Here is a 22,190-nt window from a genome sequence, read left to right on the forward strand (position 1 = left end):
CAGGAAAGTTTGTTCGCGCCGCTGGCCCCCAGCTCGTTGGGGGCAGCGTCGGTGGATCCACTGTTCCGGCCGTCTTTTGTCCTCGGGGGCCTGGCTCCCCGCCCTAGGACTCTAGCTCGATCCAGGATCTCCATGACCCGGTCTTTACTAGGGTCTTGACCCCAGGATTTCTCTGGGGCTCTCTGGTCCTCTAATAGACCGAATAGCGCCCTCTCCAGGTCAAGTTCAGATCCCCCCCTCGGACTGTGTGGGTAAAGGCGCCAAGTCGGACCCCCCTGGGCATCTGCAGACGGCAGGCGGAGATTCCTGGGCGTCTTCTCGGAAGGCGAGACTTGGCTGTCTCGTGCGCGCCGCTCGCTGGGTCCACGGGGGCCCGGGGAGCCGCACGAAGGCGCTGGGGCCGGGCTGCAGCCACTGAGCTCCGCTGGGGGTGGCGCTGGCGAGCCACGGTTCAGCGCGCGGGGAGGGCGGCCGGTTCTCCGAGCTCCTCTGGGTCTCCTGGCTGGGCCCAGTGATCTGACCATCCCCTGCATTCTAGGGGCCCTCAAAGGGGCACTGATGGCGGACGAGCTCATTGGTGCCTGGGAGGGGGCTGTGTCCCCAGGGCGAGGAGCCGCCAGTTTGCGAGGACGGGAGAAACTGGACTCCTGAAGGCTCAATCCCCAGGCCTCCCGGGGCCTCCAACCCCAGGACATCTGGGGGGCGTAAAGGGGTTGTTAGTCCGGTGGGAAGAGGTCTTCCGGGGATGCTGCCGGCATCCGAGTGGAACTCTAGGGTTTTCAGGTTTGCAGGCCAGACACCTCAGATTGTCTCAGAATGTTACTCGAGGGGTCACCGAGCTTTACATCTTACAAAAACGCTCTCCCAGGCCCTCTCTGCGCCTTCCCAGAGGAACCGGGGGTGGTGGTTCAAAGGCCTAGCTCTATTTTCTAGCTGAAACGCAAGAACGCGGGGCCTGGAGGTTAGGAACTATCGGGATCTCTGACCTGGGTTCTGGCGAGGCAAGGAGGAAGCCCAGGGACGGGTAAGGTCTGGGTCCCTGGCCCCGAGCCTTCTCAGGCACTTTTCAGCGGAGACTAGTAGGCCCGGAAGTCAGCTTCTTTTCTCTTTACAGATTCTGCAGAACGCGCACCGTGCTTGAATAAGCCGCAAACCGCAGACTCCACCGCCTAAGAGATTATTAACAGGAGCACCAGATCCATTCCAAATAGGAACAAATCCAGCGAGGTTTCCTGGCTGCGGCTACCTCGTGTCGTTACCTTGGAGAAACCTTGCGTTCAACCCGGGAAAATCCTAGTTAGAAGAATTACAGTTATCGCCAGATTGATTTAGTGATAAAAATTCACCATAATAGATAAGATTCCTTGATTTTTCAAAATGCATTTTGGAGCCATCTACACGTTTGCAGCTGGGATACATCTATTTTTTTTTTTTTTAAGTAAGAATCGGAGAGAATTCATTAAATTAGTCCCTTGGGGAAGATTACTGCTAATTAATTAATTGCAAACATTTCCAGAGGGATGGTATGTCAGTTGTAAACTAATAAAATTAGGTAGTTGAAATACTTACTCAGCAACTTTGTTTGCCCATTCATTCCTAAGAAGATTTTTTTTTTTTTTAATGACAGAAAAATGGGGAGGGTGGTGAAGAAAAAGCATTAGTTCTGTCCCCTGGCGATTGGGTTGCAAAGGAGAAACTACCATATAGGATTTATTGATTTTCAGGTGATTTATAAGATCTCTGTGGTATCAGTGCTGTGAGCAGAGCCTCCAGGCCTACCTCTTGTCTTCCCTCTCCAGGATTCAAAAAAAGCAACATGATTTGGAAAAAAAAAAGAAAGAAAAGAGGAGGAAGAACAGTGGTGAAGTGAATTGGGAGGTGTGATATAAATGCTTCAGCATTTTTCCTCATCTGCAGAAAAGAAAACAAACAAAAGAGCCGGTTTTTCTGTTAAGGCATCTTTCTTTCTATTGTGTTCAAAGTTGTTTTAAGGTATAAGAATGTCTTGGGGAGGAAGGCTGCTCTTTCCAGGCGTGGAGACCTTGATTTCACATTGCTTTCCTGGAGAGGCGGCACCCAAAGCAAGTCTACCTGGTGCCACTGACATTTGATTGTCACCACCGTAAGCATTTAGTAGGGTTCCCTAAAAGTGTTCCTATGAAGTGTGTCTTTTCCCATTATTTGGGGACCCTCATTACAAAACCAAACCATCAGGTTCAACCAGTATCAGCCTCTGTCTGGCAGAAACCTCGGGTGAAAAGGAGTGTTTCCTGGAAAGTGATTCAGGGAAGCTGCCATGGAATTTGCTCTCTTCCGGACTTGTTGACAGGCAGTCACATCGACAGCCAAGTGCCCTGAGCCTCTCCACCATGCTGGCTTTTCATTGCTTTGTTCAGCCCTGACTCATTTAGTTTGGGGAGAACTGCCCAATTGTCTGTGTGTCCGTATTGAATTTTACTGAAGCAAGTAAATAAACCTATCGAATACAGACCCAATTATATTTAAGGGAGTCATTCCACCTTGCTTTATACAGATGATACAGATTCTTTTATTGTATTATACCACATACCCTGATAGTGCCTCTAACCGCTCATTAAAACAAATCTGAAACAGTCAACAGTCAAAGGCCTCTTTGGAGCAGGGAGAGTACTAATCTGACATTGTTTATTTGAAGTTCAGGTTGCTTTGATTCAAATGTACTGAAGGTCTCGAGCAGGCAGAGTAAGGGATGTGCCTTGATAGTAAACCTGAATGCAGGTGCCACACACATGAAAAGGAAAATAAATCATACTGTACTATTTTGAATATTTTAAATATCTCTGATTTCCTAATGATTTAGAAAGACAGCAGATTTTTACAGGGAGAGGATGATAACAGCAAAATGCCCCAAATCAACTTTAGATGCCTCAGATCATAGATGGAATGTGTGAGTATATGGATAAAATAACACTGATGAAAATGTGCTGTTATATTTTTTAAGTATGAATTTTTTGTGTGACTGTTTTTGAACTGAGAAGGGTGACATCTCCTCAAATCTATGCATGAATGAACAAGTGCATCTGGACACGTGCATCTATAATTTATACTGATCAGTCACCACAGGTCTCCCCGAGTAAAATCGAAATGAACACTAATTGTTTTGACGGAAGTAGTGTGCATGGCATCTGATTGTGAAACACAGCGAGCCCCTGCCTTGCCTGAATACATATTGTCAGCAGCAACTCTGGCATCAGGAGAGGAAAATAAAAAGGCAATAATTCCCAGATGAGGGTGTTGATGTTGCTTGTTAGGAAATAAAAATAGAAAGAAAGAATGAACTTCTAGATAAAGTGAAAAATGAGACAATGCAGAGATCCTGGTGTGTCAGCAAGCCAGGTAGAAACCTGAGCTCAGACTTAAAGAATTGTAGCTTTGCATTTGTAGATTCTTGGGAGCTATCCTAAACACCTCTGCTTTATCTTATTTAAGGCTCATGATAAGGAAATTGAAAAGGTGGGAAGCAAACCTCAGATCACACAAACGGGCAGATGACAGAGGAGGAAACAGAACTGCAGTTATGGTCTTTCCACAAAACCTTATTTCAAACATATATAAAGCCAGATACAGCTGGAGATGTAGTGCCCTGGAATAACACAATGTAATTTAGCCCAGAAATATCTGACAGGACACCACAGTAAGCACATTAGTTCAAGTCTCTACTACATGCTTTTATATCAATTTGTTTTATGAAAGAGCTTATGTGACAATTTAGGAGTTTTAGAAATTTGATGAAGATCATTAATTAAAATAGAAAATGGCAAACAGACCCATCTGTGATGGATAAGAATAATAATAATTTAAAATCCCAGCAACAACAAAAACTTCTAAAAAAATCCACCCAAGATTATGTCTATATGATGGTTTATAAAACAATTAATGCAATTTTGTTAGTGACTGTGTCAGGAAGAGATATATATATATATATATGTATGTATGAAAGTATTGGTCTCTCAGTCGTGTCTGACTCTTTGCAACCCCATGGACTGTAGCCTGCCAGGCTCCTCTGTCCATGAAATTCTCCGGGGAAGAATACTGGAATGGTTTGCCACTTCCTTCTCCAAGGGCTCTTTCCCAGCCAGAGATCGAACTCGGGTCTCCTATATACATAGTTGGGAGACCCGGGTTTGATTCCTGGATCGGTATATATATCTATATCTATTTACCAACCAAATTATTTACATTTGTATATATATATTTTAATCTTTGTTTTTGCATCAGTAGACTGGGGGGATTGGTGCATTAACTTCTCAGTTACAAAGCAGCTTTTATGTGTAGAAATTCTTCGTTATTTTTATCTTTGACATTTTTCTCATGACAGCTCAAGGAATCTCAAGGAATTAAAATTCGAAGTCAACAAGAGATGTATGGATTTGAAAGCCAGGGAACAGTTCCAGAAGCCAAAGTCTTTGGGAAAAAAAAAAAATGCGTGTAAAAAACAAAGACCTGAAAGAGGCAACATATAAAGGCTTGCTAGGATAGGATGCTGTGTACTTTCTCCCCTTTGCACCAGGGGAAACCACCAAGAGTGGTTTTGAGTGTACAGTTAGGGAACAGACCTCCATGGCCAAGACCAGTAGGAAAGGGAGCTGATTTGGCGCTGGCTCTGATTCTAGCCAGGGACTGTGCCTTTTTGCATACAACTCTCTAACTGGATCATTGCTAATAGGCCATAATTAAGGATGCTATTTTGTCATTCTTCTCCCTAAAGTATTTCACTGTCGTAGACTTTAAGGCTTCAATTAAAATACGAGCAGCTTCAAGCCACACACATTTTGTCTGATTAGCTGCATTCCGCCAGTTTTCTCTTTCACTGTGGTTTCTCCTACTTTTAAAACTGAGCATTAGAACTGGCCAGGAGCCTTCTTTTTTGTGCCACCTGGGGCCCACTACTTTAGGGAAGCTGGGACCATTTGTGATGTCACGTGCTGGCCAGAGTAATTTACGACAAATCTTCACAAATCAATAAAAATATGGAAAGTATATCATTTTTAAAGGGGGAAAAAAAAGAGAAACATATGAGACATGCCCATTAGGGGCATAGCCATTCTAATACCTGCATGTCTGCTTAGGTCTGCAATTAAAAACATTCTGATAATAAATCTCCTTGCAGTCTCTTTTAATGCTTTTAACTTTCCTGAAGGTTCAAATTGGTATCCCAAAAATGTGCCAGGACTTTCACAAGGTATTTTATAGACTCATAAATAAATATGGCAATTAATCTCTGCTATATTTCTTTCATATTTGATGACAATTTATTATGGCATTCACCCATTCGGTGCACAAAAACTCTAATGCACTTAAAATCGGATTTCAAACCAAACATTTTATGGGAAAATATAGTATTGATCATCCATTTAAAGATATCATGAAGATGATTCATAACCTGCTGTAAAAAAAAGATCTCATGAGAATCTTACAAATGAGTGGGGTGGTGGAATCGTCTATTCATAAAACCAGAGCTGTTGGATCGGTTCCTCTTGTTTTCTTCATCTATCTTTGAGCTTTCCAGCACTGATTACTTTCATAAGTTGCTGTTTTATAAGAAAAAATCCTTTTCCATGACATTTTTCATAGTGACAGAGGTTGTGAAATTTCACAGTATTTTCTTGTGCAATTTTCTTTCAAAATTCTGTCTGCAGGAAGAGTTTCCAGGGCAATAGAAGATGTTTCCATTACTTTGGAGTCAAAAGTACTGTATAACCCTCATGACACTTACATGTAATTGGCAGATCGTGGTGGTTCTAAGAAACCTTGAGCCCCTGATAGTCCACTGAACTCATCTGCTTTGAATGTTTGAATATCTTTTGTGTACACACAGTCGGGGTGAGAATATAAGAAAATTCTTCCCTTCAAGTAGCACATGGCCTGTCTGGGAAGAAAGACCCAAATCATTTATTCAGTAGACATTTTCTGAGTGTCTACTGAATGCTGGGCATGGTTCTAGGAGGTGAGGATTCAGAACTGAACAAAACCGTTCCCTGCCTCATGAAGGTTACATTCAAATGAGTTAAATATTATTTGCATCATCCTGAAATCACTTATCTAGCACTGTAATACTTTGGGAAAGTGGCTTAGTATTTACTGAATGCTCACAAGACTCAAGGCATAAAGTTAAGAACCTTTTATACCTTCATTCATTCCTTTGCCAAGTATTCACTGAGTTCTTGTTTTTTAAGAGCACTGACTTAGGGGCTGTGAATTTAGTTCAAAGAGACGATGAAAATTTCTGTCCCTATGGAGTTTACAGTTTGGTTGTAATGTCTACCTGATATTAAAAATCATTTGTTTTGTTTTACAGAAGTTGGATCCTAAGAGAGCTTAACTTGCCCAGTGTAACAGAGCTAGTTCTGAAAATCTGGGGTTTGAACTAACTTCTGGCTTTAAAATCTGGGGAAAATAACATTTCTGATTAAATACTTACTTGCTGAGATGATGCTGTTTCAAGAAATAACCACCTCCCCTAACATACAGATGATCTGAACTGCTGTGTAATTTTTTATAGCATATGATTGGCTTCCCCTACCTTTTAAAGTCTATGTAATACCAATTTTCTGCATAGAGATGAAAAAAATGGAGCAGCTAAGTGGATGTTTTGGTCCCGTTGACACCAACACCTTGGATTCTCAGGAGTTAGTTTAGTTTTTCCATTCGCCTTTGACTGATGTACTGATGACTAGGGTTGTATATGATGTCTAAATGACTAGGAAAACACATCTCATAAATAGTGGCTGATGGGAATAGGAGATGGAACACTGCTGAGCTGTGACTCAGTTGCTTCGGTGACTCAGTTGCTTCAAATCTACCTATATTACCTGCTACATCTATTACAGGTCCATTACTTACTTTCTTCTTTCTTCTTTTCTCTTAGTCACTCTGAGGGTTAAATAGGGGAGGTTTTCTTACCCTCTTTTCACAGATGAATAATCAGGGTTCAGAGGGATTAAACCTCTGGTTTAGGGCACATAACTGAGTAGCATTTGAGACAATCTTGGAACCAATGGGTCGCTGAACTGATGCATGGTCTTCTCATGGGTTCCAGCACCCTTTGCAAGAAAGCATGAAGTCCAAACTTGGATTTCTATACAGGTTTTGGGAAGTAGCCTAGCAGCTCTTTATATCTCTGGGAAGGTGGCACCTTGATCTTTCATTTTGGTTTTGCTATCAGGTTTCCCCTGGCAGTTTTAAAGCCATACATGCATCTGCTTTCTGCCTAAGTATCCTCTGTCCATGAAACTCTCCAAGTAAGGATACTGGAGTGGGTTGCCATTCCCTTCTCTAGGGAATCTTTTCAACCCAGGGATCAAACCCTTGTCTCCTGCATTGCAGGCAGGTTCTTTACCCTCTGAGCCACCTGGGAAGCTTTCTGATGTTTCAGGTTTATTCTAACAGAGAGCTCAGAAGAGAGAGTTTGCAGTGCTCACAGCAATGACAGGGCATGACACTGAATATGAGAATTTAATCAACAGTAATAAATCCACAAACAGGACTTTGGATCTCCTGCCTGCATTTCTGAAACCCCAAAGCTGGCGTCTTTCAGAGGGGATACCTACATTAGCTCCAGGCACATGCTGCTTTGAACCTGCAGAGATGGAGACACTGGGTGCAGTGTCTATCTCATGGCCAGGAGAAAATGGACTTGACAGAGACAGCATGAAATACATGAGTGGGATTAGACTGTCAGTGTAGACTGGAGAACATAAACCATTTCCTGTGTCACTCTCCAGCTCAAGGGCAGGGGCAGAGCAGAGGGGAAACCTGCAACTATAATTATGAAATATAAATTTATACATATATAAAGGGGAAGGCTGAAAGTGGATATTAACTACTAAAAGTCCTTTTACATTATACACCACAGGGATATGGAAAAGCAGTGTGGGGATTAAGGACATCTTTTTGCTAGAGTAATTTATTACTCTAGATTATGCAGTTAACGGAGAAAGGGAAAGTTGATACTTGATTGTTTCTCTGTAAAAGTTAAATGTGAGTAACTGGAAGGTCTTGCCCCTGGCTGTAAACACTTGGTGTTAGAGGAAAAGATGGCCAAGAGCTTAGCAGAGCACTGGTTTGAGAGACAACGCTGGAATCTAGCCTTGGTCCTGCTGCTTTTGTCTGGAAGGCTTTAGACAAGTCTCTTTTCCTCTGGAAGCCTCAGTTTACTCATCTGCAAAATGGAGAGCCTGAGTTCCATGATCTACAAGGGTCCCTTGGGCTCACATCTTTCTGGAAGTCAGGTCATGCTTCCTTTTCCAGGACTTAAAAATTCTTCTGCTACCTTTATAAGCACAGACTCTCTGGAAAGTTCTTTTTTATCATGGATGGCAGATTGAAGACTTTTGAGCATTTAAAAAAAATATACATGACCAGCCTTGCCTTCTGAGATTCTGAGCAAGCCTGAAGTGTGGCCTGGACATCTGTATTCAAGAAAAATATAAAATATAGTAGTGTGCGCATGTCAATCCCAAACTTTCAATCTAGCTCTCTGCCCTACCCTTCCTCCCTGGTAAGCATAAGTTCATTCTCTAAGTCTTAAGTCTATTTCTGCTTTGTAAATAAGTTCATTTGTATAATTTTTTTTAGATAACACATATAAGTGATATCATATGAAATCTGTCTTTCTCTGTCTGATGTATTTTACTTAGTATGATAATCTCCAGGTCCATCCATGTTCCTGACATGTACATATTACTATATTTAAATAGATAACCAATAAGGACCTATTGCATAGCATAGGGAACTCTGCTCAATACTCATAATAACCTACATGGGAAAATACTTTGAAATATATATATATATGTAAAACTGAATCACTTTACTGTACACTTGAAACTTACGTAACATTGTTAATCAACTACGCTCCAATATAAATTAAAATTTTTAAAAAAGAAAAATAAAAAAATAAAACAAATAGAAAAATAAAAAATAAAAAGTAGAATATGCATGTGATAAAATGCTGTACTACCTGTGGGTGATATGACTGATTGTCTAGCTCATACCCAATCCCTGCTTCTTCCTAACTAAACATGTTCTGACGTTGTCTGGGGTGACTATGCACAGTTGTAACTACTTGCTTATGGATTTCTAGCACCTTTCAATGAGGGAGAGGAGCATGCCATGTGAACCAATTCTGGCCAATCAAACATAGAAGAGATTTGCATGGAGGATTCTGGGAAAGCACTTGTTTTCATGATAAGAGAGGCCAGGGGCAATGTGGCACACACATTCTCTTTTCAGTCTGAACAGCCACTTTCATTTGTTCATTAGTTCAACAAATGTTTATTGAGCACTTACTCTGTACTGGGTAGGATTCTAAGATGTGGGGGTACAGTTGTGAACAAAACAAAATCGCCAGCCTCATGGAGCTGATATCCTGGCAAGAGTCAGACAATAAACAAGGTACACAGGTAAAGTACAGAGATTCTAGAGGAAGAGAAAGGCTACGGAGGAAAAAAAGAAAGCAAGGAAGGAGAGTCACTGCAAGTAAAGGGTCAAGATAACTGCACAAAAGTACCCCTTTATCAGGGAGCCAATTAAACACTACCTCTGGTTATGTCAGACAAACTGGTTTTGTCTAAGTCTCTGTTAATTGGGTTTTCTATTACTTTCAGCTGAATGGATTCCTGAGACAGTGTAGTGGGGGCACAGAGAGACAAGTAAGTCATCTGATTATTTCATCCCCACTCTCCAGAGGCACAGACTCCTAACAGTTTCTTGGCTGCCTTCCAGAAATTTTCTATGTTAATACAAGTCATATAAATATAAGCTATACATGCAATCTCCTAATCCCTCTCTCTCTCTGTCTCTCTCTCTCTCACACACACACACACAATTAATGACAGTATAGCATGGGGGTTGGAGGTTTGGATATAGGCAACCTGTGTAGTATAGCACAGGTATTATATGTGCAGTTTATATAGTATTGCATGATATACAGGCTGCCTATGTAGTGACCCCAACACTTTCTAGCCATGACTATCTTGAATAAGTTCCTTTTTTAAATTAAAAAAATTTTTTTTTGGTTGCTCTGCTGGGTCTTGGGCTCTTCGTTGCAGCATTCACGCTTCTCTAGTTGTGGGACACAGGCTCCAGAATGCTCAAGCTCAGCAGTTGTGGCCCACAGGCCTAGTTGCCCTGGGGTCCATGGAGTCTTCCTTTCCTGACCAGGGATCGAACCCGCATCCGCTGCATGGGAAGGCAGATTCTTTACCACTGGACTGTCAGGGAAGTCCCTTGAATAAGTTTCTTAATTCCTGTTTTTCAATTTCCCCCATTAGGAAAATGAGAATAACAAGCTTACCACAGTTTCTTCTGATGATTTAATATACTATGAGATCAAGCATATATAGCTCTCTCTGGTACACTGTGACCACTCAAAAGTGTTTGCTACTTTATACACAGAAGGCACACAGATATCCCTCCTTTGGACCCCAGCGTATTATTCCTTAGTACAGAGATCAGTATTTTTTCTCTTAATGTCCATGGGACATTTGAATGAGCCCTCTTGATGGAGGATCATGTTCTAAAAGGATTTATGTCACTCAGCCGCTGGCTAACAGCACAAGGAGAATCTGCTGAGATTGGCTTTCTTTCTTTTTTGCTAGTTTTCCCTTTTCACAGCTCCTTGTCTAATAAACTTTCCCCTTTAGTTATTTTCAGAGCTAGGCACCCTCACAGGGCAGCATTTATGATGCGTTCTACTTCAGCATCTAAGAACTAGATCTTTGCAGACTTTTCCTCCATGAGGCTGCGTCTCTTGTTTTAGGGTGGGTGGGTAGACAAGTAAATGAACAAACAAGGAAACCAACCTAGAAGTCCTCTATGTACAGAGACAACATGATAGGTAATTTGGTGACATTAATCCTATGAAGGAAGGGGTATTTAAATGACAACTAGTCCAATGGGGGCACAGACATGAAATAAATCAGATAATAATACCATTACACGTGAAGTGTAATGAGGGAGAATAAGCATAAAGGGCAATGGGAGTGACTAATCTTAGCTAATTTTGCCTTATAGCTTGTGCTGAAGACCAGGGAATAATCTGGCCATGACAGGCAAGCTGGGTTTTTGATCAGAGAAGGAGGGAGGGGGCATTCCATGTGAGGGAGGAAATGAGCATAGGCAGCTCCATGAAGTGAGATATGGGGGATGATAATAGGGTACGTGGGAAGGCATGGATGGGATAGGGCCAGAGGAAGTGATGTGAACGGACTGAGAAGGGTGTTGGGTACCACTGAGTCTCTGATTCATGTCTCTGGGATTGAGGAGTGTCATAAATGACAAATGTAGCATTTTCTGGAACTCTAACCTTTGCCCAGTGCACACTCTCTGCTTCTTTCCTATCCCACCCTCCTATAGGCTGTCCTATTCTGTGGGGGCTCCAAAAGAAAGGGGTGAAAAGTGGCTGAGTTTGGGAGAGAAGTACAGAAGCGTAGGTCACAGGCAGCAGCCACCTGATGTGAACAGCCATCTCATTGGAAAAGACTGTGATGCTGGGAAAGATCGAGGGCAGGAGGAGAAGAGGGTGTCAGAGGATTAGACGGCTGGATGGCATCACTGAAGCAATGGATGTGAGTGTGAGCAAACTTTGGGAGATGGTAAAGGACAGGGAAGCCTGCTCTGCTGCAGTCCCTGGGGTCACAAAGAGTCGGACATGACTAGCGACTGAACAAGAACAAAGGCAGTGGGAAGGCTGAAGATGATATGCCTGTGTCTTGAGAGTGGGTGCTAATTCAGGTATCAGTCAAGATTCTTTTTGTTGCTACAATAGATGAAGCCAGGCTCAGTTAAAAACAAAAGGTAAATGGAGAGTGGATTAAAGGACGAGTTAGCAATCTTACTTTAGGAAAACACATCCAGAGATCTCAGCCTTCCCAGATGTTGCAGTGGTAAAAAATTCAGCTGCAGAAGATGCAGGTTCTATCCCTGGGTAGGGAAGATCCCCTGGAGAAGGAAATGGCAACCCACTCCATTATTCTTGTTTGGGAAATCCCATCGACAGAGGAGCCTGGCGGGCCACAGTCTATGGTGTTGCAAAGAGTCAGACACAACTGAATGACTGAACACACACTTTCAGAGATCTCTGCAAGAGACTTGAGGACTTTTCCTCCAGAAGGAACGATGCCATCGGATGCTGTTAAGCATCCAATAACAATACCCCTTTTAATAAGTGTGATATTCCTGAGAGAGAGAATATGATTGGTCCATTTTCAGTCTAGTATTATTGTGACTGGACCAATCATCTTTGGCCACAGAAAGATGGGGTGATGGCTCAAACTTGGGCACTGAGGCTTGCAAGGTCTACCTGTTTTAAGCCAAGCAACACTTTGAAATCTAAAATGGTGGATCAAAAAATAAATCAGGACAATCTCCAGGAGTGGAGCAAAGTTATCCTTCGCTCAGGGCTTGGAGGAGGGCAGTTAGAGTTACCTCTGCTGGATCCTGGCCCTAAGAAATTTGGACTTCATAATTTACGAAGGCAACAGGGAGCCAACAAATCCATTCAGCACACATGAAATATTTCAAGTGAGGCACAAGGGACTTGGAACAGGTCTTAGAGAAGATGGATTTACATCTGGCAATAAAATCCCAACTCCAGTAACCTTTGCACTTAGGTCTGGATTTTGTCTGGATCTTAAAGCTTTTATAAGTGTTTAAGAGCATGAACTCTGTAGGGTTTGGAATTTCTCTTGCCTTCTCTCTCCCCAAGGATTGGGCTACCATGATAAGGTTGGGGGCTGGGGGTACCTACTTTTCATTTGCCTGGTGCTGGAACTCTTGGGTGATGTAATTAAACTTGCTGAGCTCCAGCATCCTCACCTGCGAAATGGGGGTCTTTCTACTGACCTTATAGGACTGTCATGAGTGCAAAGTCCAGAACACATTTGGAAGCATTTTGTAAAACAACACATGAGTGAATATGATTATATTGCTGGAATTGAGTTTTGGAGGCGAAAATCATTGCTTTGGGTCTCAGCTTTGCTTAGGAAAGTCACCTGGCCTCTCGGATCCTCAGTCTCCTCATCTATGAAATGGGGACAGTAGTGCCTATCTTGCAATGTTATTGTGAATGTTCGAGGATCATTTACACAAGTGATCTTGTATGGGTGTGAGCACAGGGTCCAGGCACAGCACATGATAATCCTCCCTAGCTCCTGCAAGGGTGTTTAAGAAATCACATCTAACATTCACGGTGCGTGAGGGTCTCTCCAGGAACCAAGAGATCTTTAGAGTCCTCGTTTGTGGCAGGCATTTTTAGTGTTCACCTATATACTTCTCCTTTCTTTTTTGGTGGCCTGGAGAAGACACGTCCAAGCTTCCTTGCCATTAGACAGTGCCATGTTACTGGTCTGGGCCATAGGATAATGAACAATATGGGTCACTTCCGGGCTAAGGCAATGAGAAATCTCTGTGTGAGAGGGCTATCATTCTTTTTCCTTGAATCTGAAAATGTGCGGGTCTCATGTGGACATGGTCTCACTGCATGGAGGATGGTTAGCTTTAAGATTCTCTGACATGCAGTAAAGTTTGCAAGAATTAAGAGACTTAGATTTGGGAGACATTTGTTGATGCAGCAGATTCTAACCTATCCTGACTAGTATATTGCTTACTGCCTATGTGGACAAGTAACTTCTCTGAGTCTTCCTTTTGTTTATCTGTAAAATAGGATAGATAATGGCATCAACTCATAAGGTTATTAAATGAGATGATGCATGTAAAATGCTTAGCTCTGGGTTTGGCCATAGAATATGCTTGATGATCATGGCAATAGTGATGGTAATAATGATGGTGGGGTGATGGTGATGGTGATAGTGATGCTGGCAGTGATTCAGAAGCTGGATACAGTAACTGGATTCAAACCCTTCTATTTAAGTAGGAGAACCCAGATAATCTCCAGTTCTGGGCAGCAGTGGGTGAGCATCTTCTCTGGCACATACTGAAAGTGAAACTCACTCAGTCATGTCTGATTCTTTGTCAGACTCAGTCATGTCCGACTCTTTCCATGGACTCTATACAGTCCATGGAATTCCCCAGGCCAGAATACTGGAGTGAGTAGCTGTTCCTTTCTCCGGAGGCTTGTCCCATACTAGGGATCGAACCCAGGTCTCCCGCATTGCAGGTGGATTCTTTAGGGAAGCCCTGGCACATACTGGTGCACAGTTTATTGTATCATATGAAACCAATTAAGTGTCAATACCTATGGCGGTCTATGCAACTGCCTAGTCTATATATAAAAGAACAAATACAAAAAAGGGAGCTCAACCAGCAATATGCTCTTCTATTCTTAGTGTTGTGACTTCTTTCATTTGCTAAGAATATGAAGCCAGACATTGTGCTGAGTGCTGCCACTGTAGGGAGAAATGAGAACTGGTATGTGCCCTCAAGGAGTTCATAGTCCGTGCAACATTTATAATAATTGCACCAAGACACTATAAGAACAGAAGTTCTTATATGTTTTATATCTCCATCCCTACTTTGCCCCAAAAACAAATCGCACAAAATTGTCCATGGAAAGAATTTGGGCTTCATGGACAGAGGGATGAGAGTCTGAATTCCAGCTCTGCTACTTCCTGGCTGAGTCTTTGGGTAAAATTCTTCACTTCTGTTAGCCTGAATTTCCTTTTCTTTAAAAAGGGGATGAGAGCTGCTATCATGTTCTGAGAATTAATTTTAATATATGTAACATACCTTTGGCAGAACTTAGCATTTAATAGGTGCTTAATAAATATTAGCAGCTCTTAAGTTCCTTGAGAGTCTATGTTATTTTGGACTCCCAACATCTAGCTCATAGAGAGTGGTCCATATGTATTGATGGAATGGCAGGTAGAGAAAATGATTTTCAATAATAAAGCACCCTTTGAAGTATGTGTATATTTTGAATCCATTTTCTGTTTAAAGCAGGGATTTTACTTGGCTTTAATTAAAAATAGAATTCTGTTGGGACTTTCTTGGTGCTCCAGTGGCTCAGACTCCATGCTTGCAATGCAAAGGTCCCAAGTTTGATCCCAGGTCAGAGAACTAGATCCCACATGCCACAACGAAGAGTTCACATGCCACAGCGAAAAGATCCTGCATTTTGCGATTAAGACCTGGTGCAGCCAAATAAATAAATATTAAAAAATATGGAATTATATTACTCATATTTTTCTATTCTTAGCCAGTTATTAACACTGAGTGAATTTTTCTTGCTAACCTTATTTCCTTTTTTCTGTGATTTCCATTTCACTCCCCTTCGTATGTAAGGACATGTGTGATATATGTAAAATATGTAATGTGGTTTTTTGTGTGTGTGTGTTTAATTTATATGAATTGGATTATATTAAACATTTTGCTCTCTTTCCTACTTTTCTCATGAAGCCTTCTGTTTTGTGATCCGTCCACATCATTCTATCTACGTCTGGTTCATGGTTCCTCACTACTGTGTATATTATGTATTCCATGTCATCCCTTTTTATTAACCAGAACATTGGATTTACCAGAACACCTTTATTCCCCAGCCAAGACTACTTTGCTAGAAATATTGTCTTCATTTTCTACCGAGTAAATCAGTCATTAAATTATGACCTTATGATACAATTATGGCAATAATGATGTCTGTGCCCAGTTGCCCACATTGAGAATTATCGTAGGAAAGAACTGAAAGCAAGCTCTTTGATTTTATGTCTCTCCGTTCCGTGTATGCTTGCCCATATGCCTGTGTGCTATTGGCCATATTGTACTTTCCTGTGTTTTAAATAAATATTCCAATTTACATAATTTTAGTGAATTTCCGTGGTGCATGAAAATATAAACTCAAGGCTATGATGTCAATTAGGACAATTCATATCCTGTAATAAAAGCAGCCTTAAGTTTAGAGGCAGCCAATCTGCATTCGAGTTTGGGTTCTGCCTCTTGTTAGCTGTGTGATTTCAGCCAAGCCATTTAACATTTTCAGTAAAGTGGAGAGTAATAAATACAGAGTTGTCGTGAGGATAAATGCAATAATAATTAGACACGATATAGAAATGCAACATCATATCATATTTTTTTTTTGTTTCAGATACAGACTTTTAAAACTGTAATTGGCAAAAATCTGAGGGGCTCTGATGGTGCCCCTTTCCCGTTTGTGCCCGTGAAAGATGTTGTTAATTGAGCTGGACACAACCTCACAATCCTTTTCAACTTAGTACTCCAGGAAGACCACTGATTGATTAGGGATAATTTGCACCCCAAATTTTAATTTTTAGTTTTTGCCATCCTTGATTTAGGAACTGTGTTGTGTCCACTGGGGAAGCGCAGAGATGAGCACGTGCTAGGTTTACCTTCGGAAAGCCTAAAGTCATGCAGAGGCCGTGGAGCAGGTGTAATTAGCTCCAAAACAAGACAAAGTAGGATGTTATGATGAATTACTCAAGTGTTACTGACACACAGAAAAATGGGAAATGGACACACAATGGGCACCATTGAAAGTTTCTTAGAGCTGGTAGCATTTCAGTTAAGCCTTCAAGGTCTGAGATGATTTGGGAGGTGCACACATTGTAAAGAACATTTCAGGTAGGAGGACGGGTCTAAATCAAGTTCAAGATATAAGAAATGCAAAGTATGTGTGGACAGCTGCTCAGTCTGGTTTAAATCCAAGTACCGTAAAATAGACAAGATACATTGAACATTATGATAAGAAGTTTAGAGTATTCTCTTCTGTTTTTGCTACTACTATTAGCACTGTAACTATTAATAATACAAATTGGTGTTTATTGAGCACTTGGGCTTCCCTGGTGGTTCAGATAGTAAAGAATCTGCCTGCAATGAGGAGACCTGAGTTCAGTCCCTGGAGAAAGGAATGGCTACCCACTCCAGTATTCTTGCCTGAAGAATTCCATGAACAGAGAAGCCTGGCATGCTTCAGTCCATGGGGTTGCAAAGAGTTGGACACAACTAACTTTTAGGCTGCTCTAAGCATTGTGCTAAGCATATTAAATATATGATATCAGAGAAGCCTGGCATGCTTCAGTCCATGGGGTTGCAAAGAGTTGGACACAACTAACTTTTAGGCTGCTCTAAGCATTGTGCTAAGCATATTAAATATATGATATCAGAGAAGCCTGGCATGCTTCAGTCCATGGGGTTGCAAAGAGTTGGACACAACTAACTTTTAGGCTGCTCTAAGCATTGTGCTAAGCATATTAAATATATGATATCAGAGAAGCCTGGCATGCTTCAGTCCATGGGGTTGCAAAGAGTTGGACACAACTAACTTTTAGGCTGCTCTAAGCATTGTGCTAGCATATTAAATATATGATATCATTTGATAATTATAAAAACTGTATAAAATAATGTATCAGTTAGCTATTACTGTATAACAAACAATCCCAAAGTTTAGTAGCTTAAAGTTATAATCACTTATTATTTATCATGAGTCTAGAGAAGTTCTGCAGATCTGGGCCAAACTTGGCTGATTTCAGGCTCACTCATATGTCTGTATTCAACTGATGGGTCCGCTTGGGTCTAGCTGGTCTAAGATGACCTAAGCTAGGCAGCCTCTGCCGAATGCTTTCACATTCTTTCATCAGGACATCTTGGATGTTCATGTGTCTTTGACAGGATTCTGAGACAGAGACTGGAAGGATTCTGAGTCTGAGATTGGAAACATGCAAAGCCTATGAAGTCTTCTAGGTTTGGAACTGACACAGTCACTATTCTATTTGACCAGTCCAGACTCTAGGAATGGGGAAATAGGCTCCACTTCCTGATAGGAGATGCTGCAAAAATCACTGATGCATAATCAATCTACCACAAGTAGTAGCTACTATTATTATCTTTACAAGTGAAGAAATTGTGGCTTGTGTCTTGCCCAAGTTGTGGGAGGCTGTGTCTTGTCCAAGTTCACATAGCTGGTAATGAAGGACCAGAACTTGTACTTGACCTGGGGAAAGCCCAATAGAGACCATGGGCACAGGAGTGATGTTGTCAGCTGACATGGAAGGAAGTGGGTATTTCTATGGCTAAAAGCTGGGACCAGGATTTCTCTGGTGGTCTAGTGGCTAAGACTCTATGCTCCCAAGGCAGGAGTCCTAGGTTCTATCCTTGGTCAGAGAACTAGATCTCACATGCCGCAGCTAAGAGTTTGCATGCTCAGCTAAGGGTTTGCATTGTTGTTTTTGTTTAGTTGCTCAGTCATGTCCGACTGTTTGGGAAACCTATGGGATGTAGCCCGCCAGCCCCCCAGACTCCTCTGTTCGTGGATTTCCCAGGCAAGAATACTGGGGTGGGTTGCCATTTTCTCCTCCAGAGGATCTTTCCAACCCAAGGATTGAACCTGCATCTCTTGCACTGGCAGGTGGATTCTTTACTGCTGAGCCACCAGGGAAGCTCCAAGAGTTTACATATTGTGACTAAAGATCCCACATGCTACCATGAAGATCGAAGATCCCTGCATGTTGCAAATAAGACCTAGGGCAACCAAATAAACAAATAAAATAAATATAAAAAAGTAAAATAAGAGCTGGCAACATGGAGAATGCAAACCTTGATTATTTCAACATCAGTCCATTCCACTTTCAACTCAGTTGGCCTTGGGACATAGCGTTCTCTTGGAGCACTAGGTGGTTATGGCATTTGGCTTTGAAAGACACTGTCATTGAGCCTAATTTTGCTCCCCTTAATCCTCTGCACCTTTCAGGAAGCCATGCATGTCCTTTTGGGGCATCTTTCCAGCATGTTCTGTGATTATTAGGCATCTTCAAACTGAAAGGGACTGTCGTTTCAAGGACTTGTGTCACCCAGCATCCCTGCATGGCAGCTACCAGTGGCTGAATGCTCTGAAGACTGTGGAGAATTAGTGTGGACCTAGCATCCCAGTGGCCTCACTTGCCATCATTAAGAGGTCTGGGCACGGCAACATGGGACCCTTCCTGGAGGCACAAGCAAACTTGAATTGAACCTTAATCAGATGTGGGCTTCAGAACTGGACACCTGCTAACTCTGGTGACTGGAGATTAAAAGTATAGCATGGCTTGATTTTCTCTTAGGTGAAGGCTGAGAGACTTTTTCTAAGTAAAGTTACTCACAGATTACAAATTAAGAGTCATGGTTCCCATTACCATTGATTCCAGGTGGCCACTTGCCCAGGAAAGACATTCTGAAGCTTAGTGGGAAGTTAAGAGCACGTGCTTTGAAAAAAGACAAACCCAGGGTCGAATTCTACAGCCCACTGCCTTTCTGTGAGGTGCCTAGCGCGTGTGTGCTCTGTCGCTTCATGTGAGTCGTGTCCGACTCTTTGCAACTCTGTGGACTGTAGCCTGCCAGGCTCCTCTGTCCATAGGATTCTCTAGGCAAAAATACTGGAGTGGGTTGACATGCCCTCCTCCAGGGGATCTTCCCAACCTGAAGGACAAATATGGGTCTCCTGTGTTTCTTGCACTGCAGGCAGATTCTTTACCCATTGAGCCACCCAGGAAGCCTGAGAAGTACCTAGACAAGTGACTTAATCTTTCTGGGCTTTCGTTTCCTTTTCATGAAATGAAGACAGTAACATCTAAATATTAGGACTGGCATCAGATTTAGATGAACTGGTGTGTTGGAGCTCTCCCAACGGCCACTCTGATCAAGAGCAGGGTTGTCTCACTGAAAAAGAGGAAACTCTGAAATCTTACACAGCCAACCAGAAAAAGCCAAGTGCTTGCAAAGAATCCAACTGTTCTTCCTCCAAACCTTGATATTCATAATTAACACCTCTGCCCACTACTAATGGGCTTGGCTTGAGGAGACCCACTGTGTCAGTGGTTCTCAAAACTGGCTGCACATTATAATCACTTGGGGAGCTTTAAAATATTCTTAATGTCCAGGTCCATTACTAGCTCAGTTAAATCAGAACCTCTGGGGTGTGGCCCAGGAATCAGCATTTTGCAATGTAAATGTACATCAACAGACGAATGGATAAAGAAGATGTGGTATATACAAACAATGGAATATTACTCAGTCACAAAAAGGAACAAAACTGTGCCATTTTCAGAGAAGTGGATGTATGCAGAGACTGTCATACAGAGTGAAGTAAGTCAGAAAGAGAAAACCAAGTATTGTGTATTAGTTCATATATGTAGAATTTAGAAAAATGGTACAGATGAACCTGTTTGCAAAGCAGAAAAAGAGACACAGATATACAGAACAAATGTACAGGCACCAAGGGGGGAAAGGAGGGTGGGATAAATTTGGACACTGGGACTGACATATATACACTACTGTGTAAAAAATACATAACTAATGAGAAACTGTATGGCACAGGGACCTCTAGTCAATGCTCTGGTGGTGACCTAAACGGTTGTTGTTTAGCCACTCAGTTGTGTCCAACTCTTTGAGACCCCATGTCCTTCACCATCTCCCAGAGCTTGTTCAAACTCATGTCCATTGAGTCAGTGATGTCATCCAACCATCTCATCCTCTGCCATCCCCTTCTCCACCTGCCTTCAATTTTTCTCCAGCATCAGGGTCTTTTCCAATGAGTTGGCTCTTCACATCAGGTGGCCAAAATGTTGGAGTTTCAGCTTCAGTATCAGTCCTTCCAGTGAATATTCAAGACTGATTTCCTTTAGGATTGACTGGTTTGATCTCCTTGCAGTCCAAGGGACTCTCAAGAATCTTCTCCAAGACCATAGTTAGAAAGCATCAATTCGATGCTCAGCCTTCTTTATGGTCCAACTCTCACATCCATACATGACTACTGGAAAAACCATAGCTTTGACTATACAGAACTTTGTTAGCAAAGTAACATCTCTGCTTTTTAATACACTGTCTAGGTTTCTCATAGCTTTTCTTCCAAGGAGCAAGCATCTTTTAAATTCTAATTAAAATGGTAAGGAAATCCCCCCCAAAAGAGGGGATATATGTATATGCATAGCTGATTCATTTTGCTGTACAGCAGAAACGAACACCACATTGTAAAGCAATATACTCCAATAGAAATGAAAAAGAATTCCCCAGGGTCAGAACTAGGGTAAGGCATAGGAGCTGCCTAGTATGCACGATTTAAGGAGGCACCCACAGTCAGGTGCTAACTGTGTGCTTGCAGGATGCTGAGAGTGAGTGACTCCTTAAATGTTGCATCCTAGGTACCTCACTCTGCTCACTCTGGTCCTGGCTCTTTCCCCAGGGTAATTTCAGTCATCAATCAATTTTAGGAATTGTTAAAACTATGAACTTATATATCCCTGGGCCACAAAAGTGATCTAGCTCCATTTTACTTTCCTGTTCTGTCTGCCCTCTTCTCCTCCACTCTATTTTTTTCCTTGACAAATGGAATGAACCACTTAACTCGATTTCCAGATCATCGAAGTGTCCAGTAAACAAAGCATCCTTTAGTTAAAAGAGCTTATTTTCTTAAGCGTATAGCTAGGCAAATTTTTGTCTTCCTCCTTTTAGGGAGACCCCTCCCCACTGTACCCTCATAGCTTACCAAGATTTTTAATAAGCGACATAGCACTATCACTGGACTTCCTATGAGAATGGTCTCCTAAAAATCTCAAAAATCCTCTTTATTTTATGGTCCTGATTGCTTACATTTATCATGTTGTAGTAGGTTCTCCCTGTGAAAACAGGGAGAAAACAGAAATCATGTTCATTCATCGTTACGACACTCCATCACATAGAAAACCACCTGGCATATTGTAGTAACATTCAATGAATAAATGAATGAAGGATTAGGCTGGTGTTTAGACTCCATTGCACCTTTTTGCTTGGGACCTCATAGTCCAATTGCATCATTGTTCTCTCTTGGAACTGCTTGAGGATGGAGACAAACCATCAGAATCCCATTTTTGCACACAGTAGAAAGGCAGGAAATGTTTATTACAATGAGGCAAAGCACCTTTGGAACCCCCGCCTTCCCTCTCTGTCTGTGAGTAGCTTAAAGAAGCTTCCCAGAGGGACTTCCCTGGTGGTCCAGTGGTAAATAATCCACCTGCCAATGCAGGGGACACAGGTTCGATCCCTGGTCCAGGAAGATTTCACATGCCGTGGGGCAACTAAGCCCCCAGAACTACTGAGCCCAAGCGCTACTTGGCCAAGTACTCTGCATGCCCTAGAGCCTGTGCTCCACAGCAGGAGAAGGCACCGCCATGAGAGAGTAGCTCCTGCTCGCTACAACTAGAGAAAGTCCTCGCACAGCAAGAAGACCCAGAACA

General features: G+C 42.2%; 1 protein-coding gene across 1 annotated transcript in view; it reads right to left on the reverse strand.

The window, feature by feature from the left end:
* IRX6 (iroquois homeobox 6) overlaps positions 1–22,190 on the reverse strand; it is a 50,766-nt gene that overhangs the window by 7,020 nt on the left and 21,556 nt on the right. The window contains exon 3 of the mRNA XM_010861975.1: positions 292–534. Within this exon, the coding sequence (XP_010860277.1) occupies positions 292–534 (243 nt within the window). The remainder of the gene's footprint in view (positions 1–291; positions 535–22,190) is intronic.

The sequence above is a fragment of the Bison bison genome, unplaced genomic scaffold, assembly GCF_000754665.1.
Source record: "Bison bison bison isolate TAMUID 2011002044 unplaced genomic scaffold, Bison_UMD1.0 scf7180017864473, whole genome shotgun sequence".
NCBI lineage: Eukaryota > Metazoa > Chordata > Mammalia > Artiodactyla > Bovidae > Bison > Bison bison.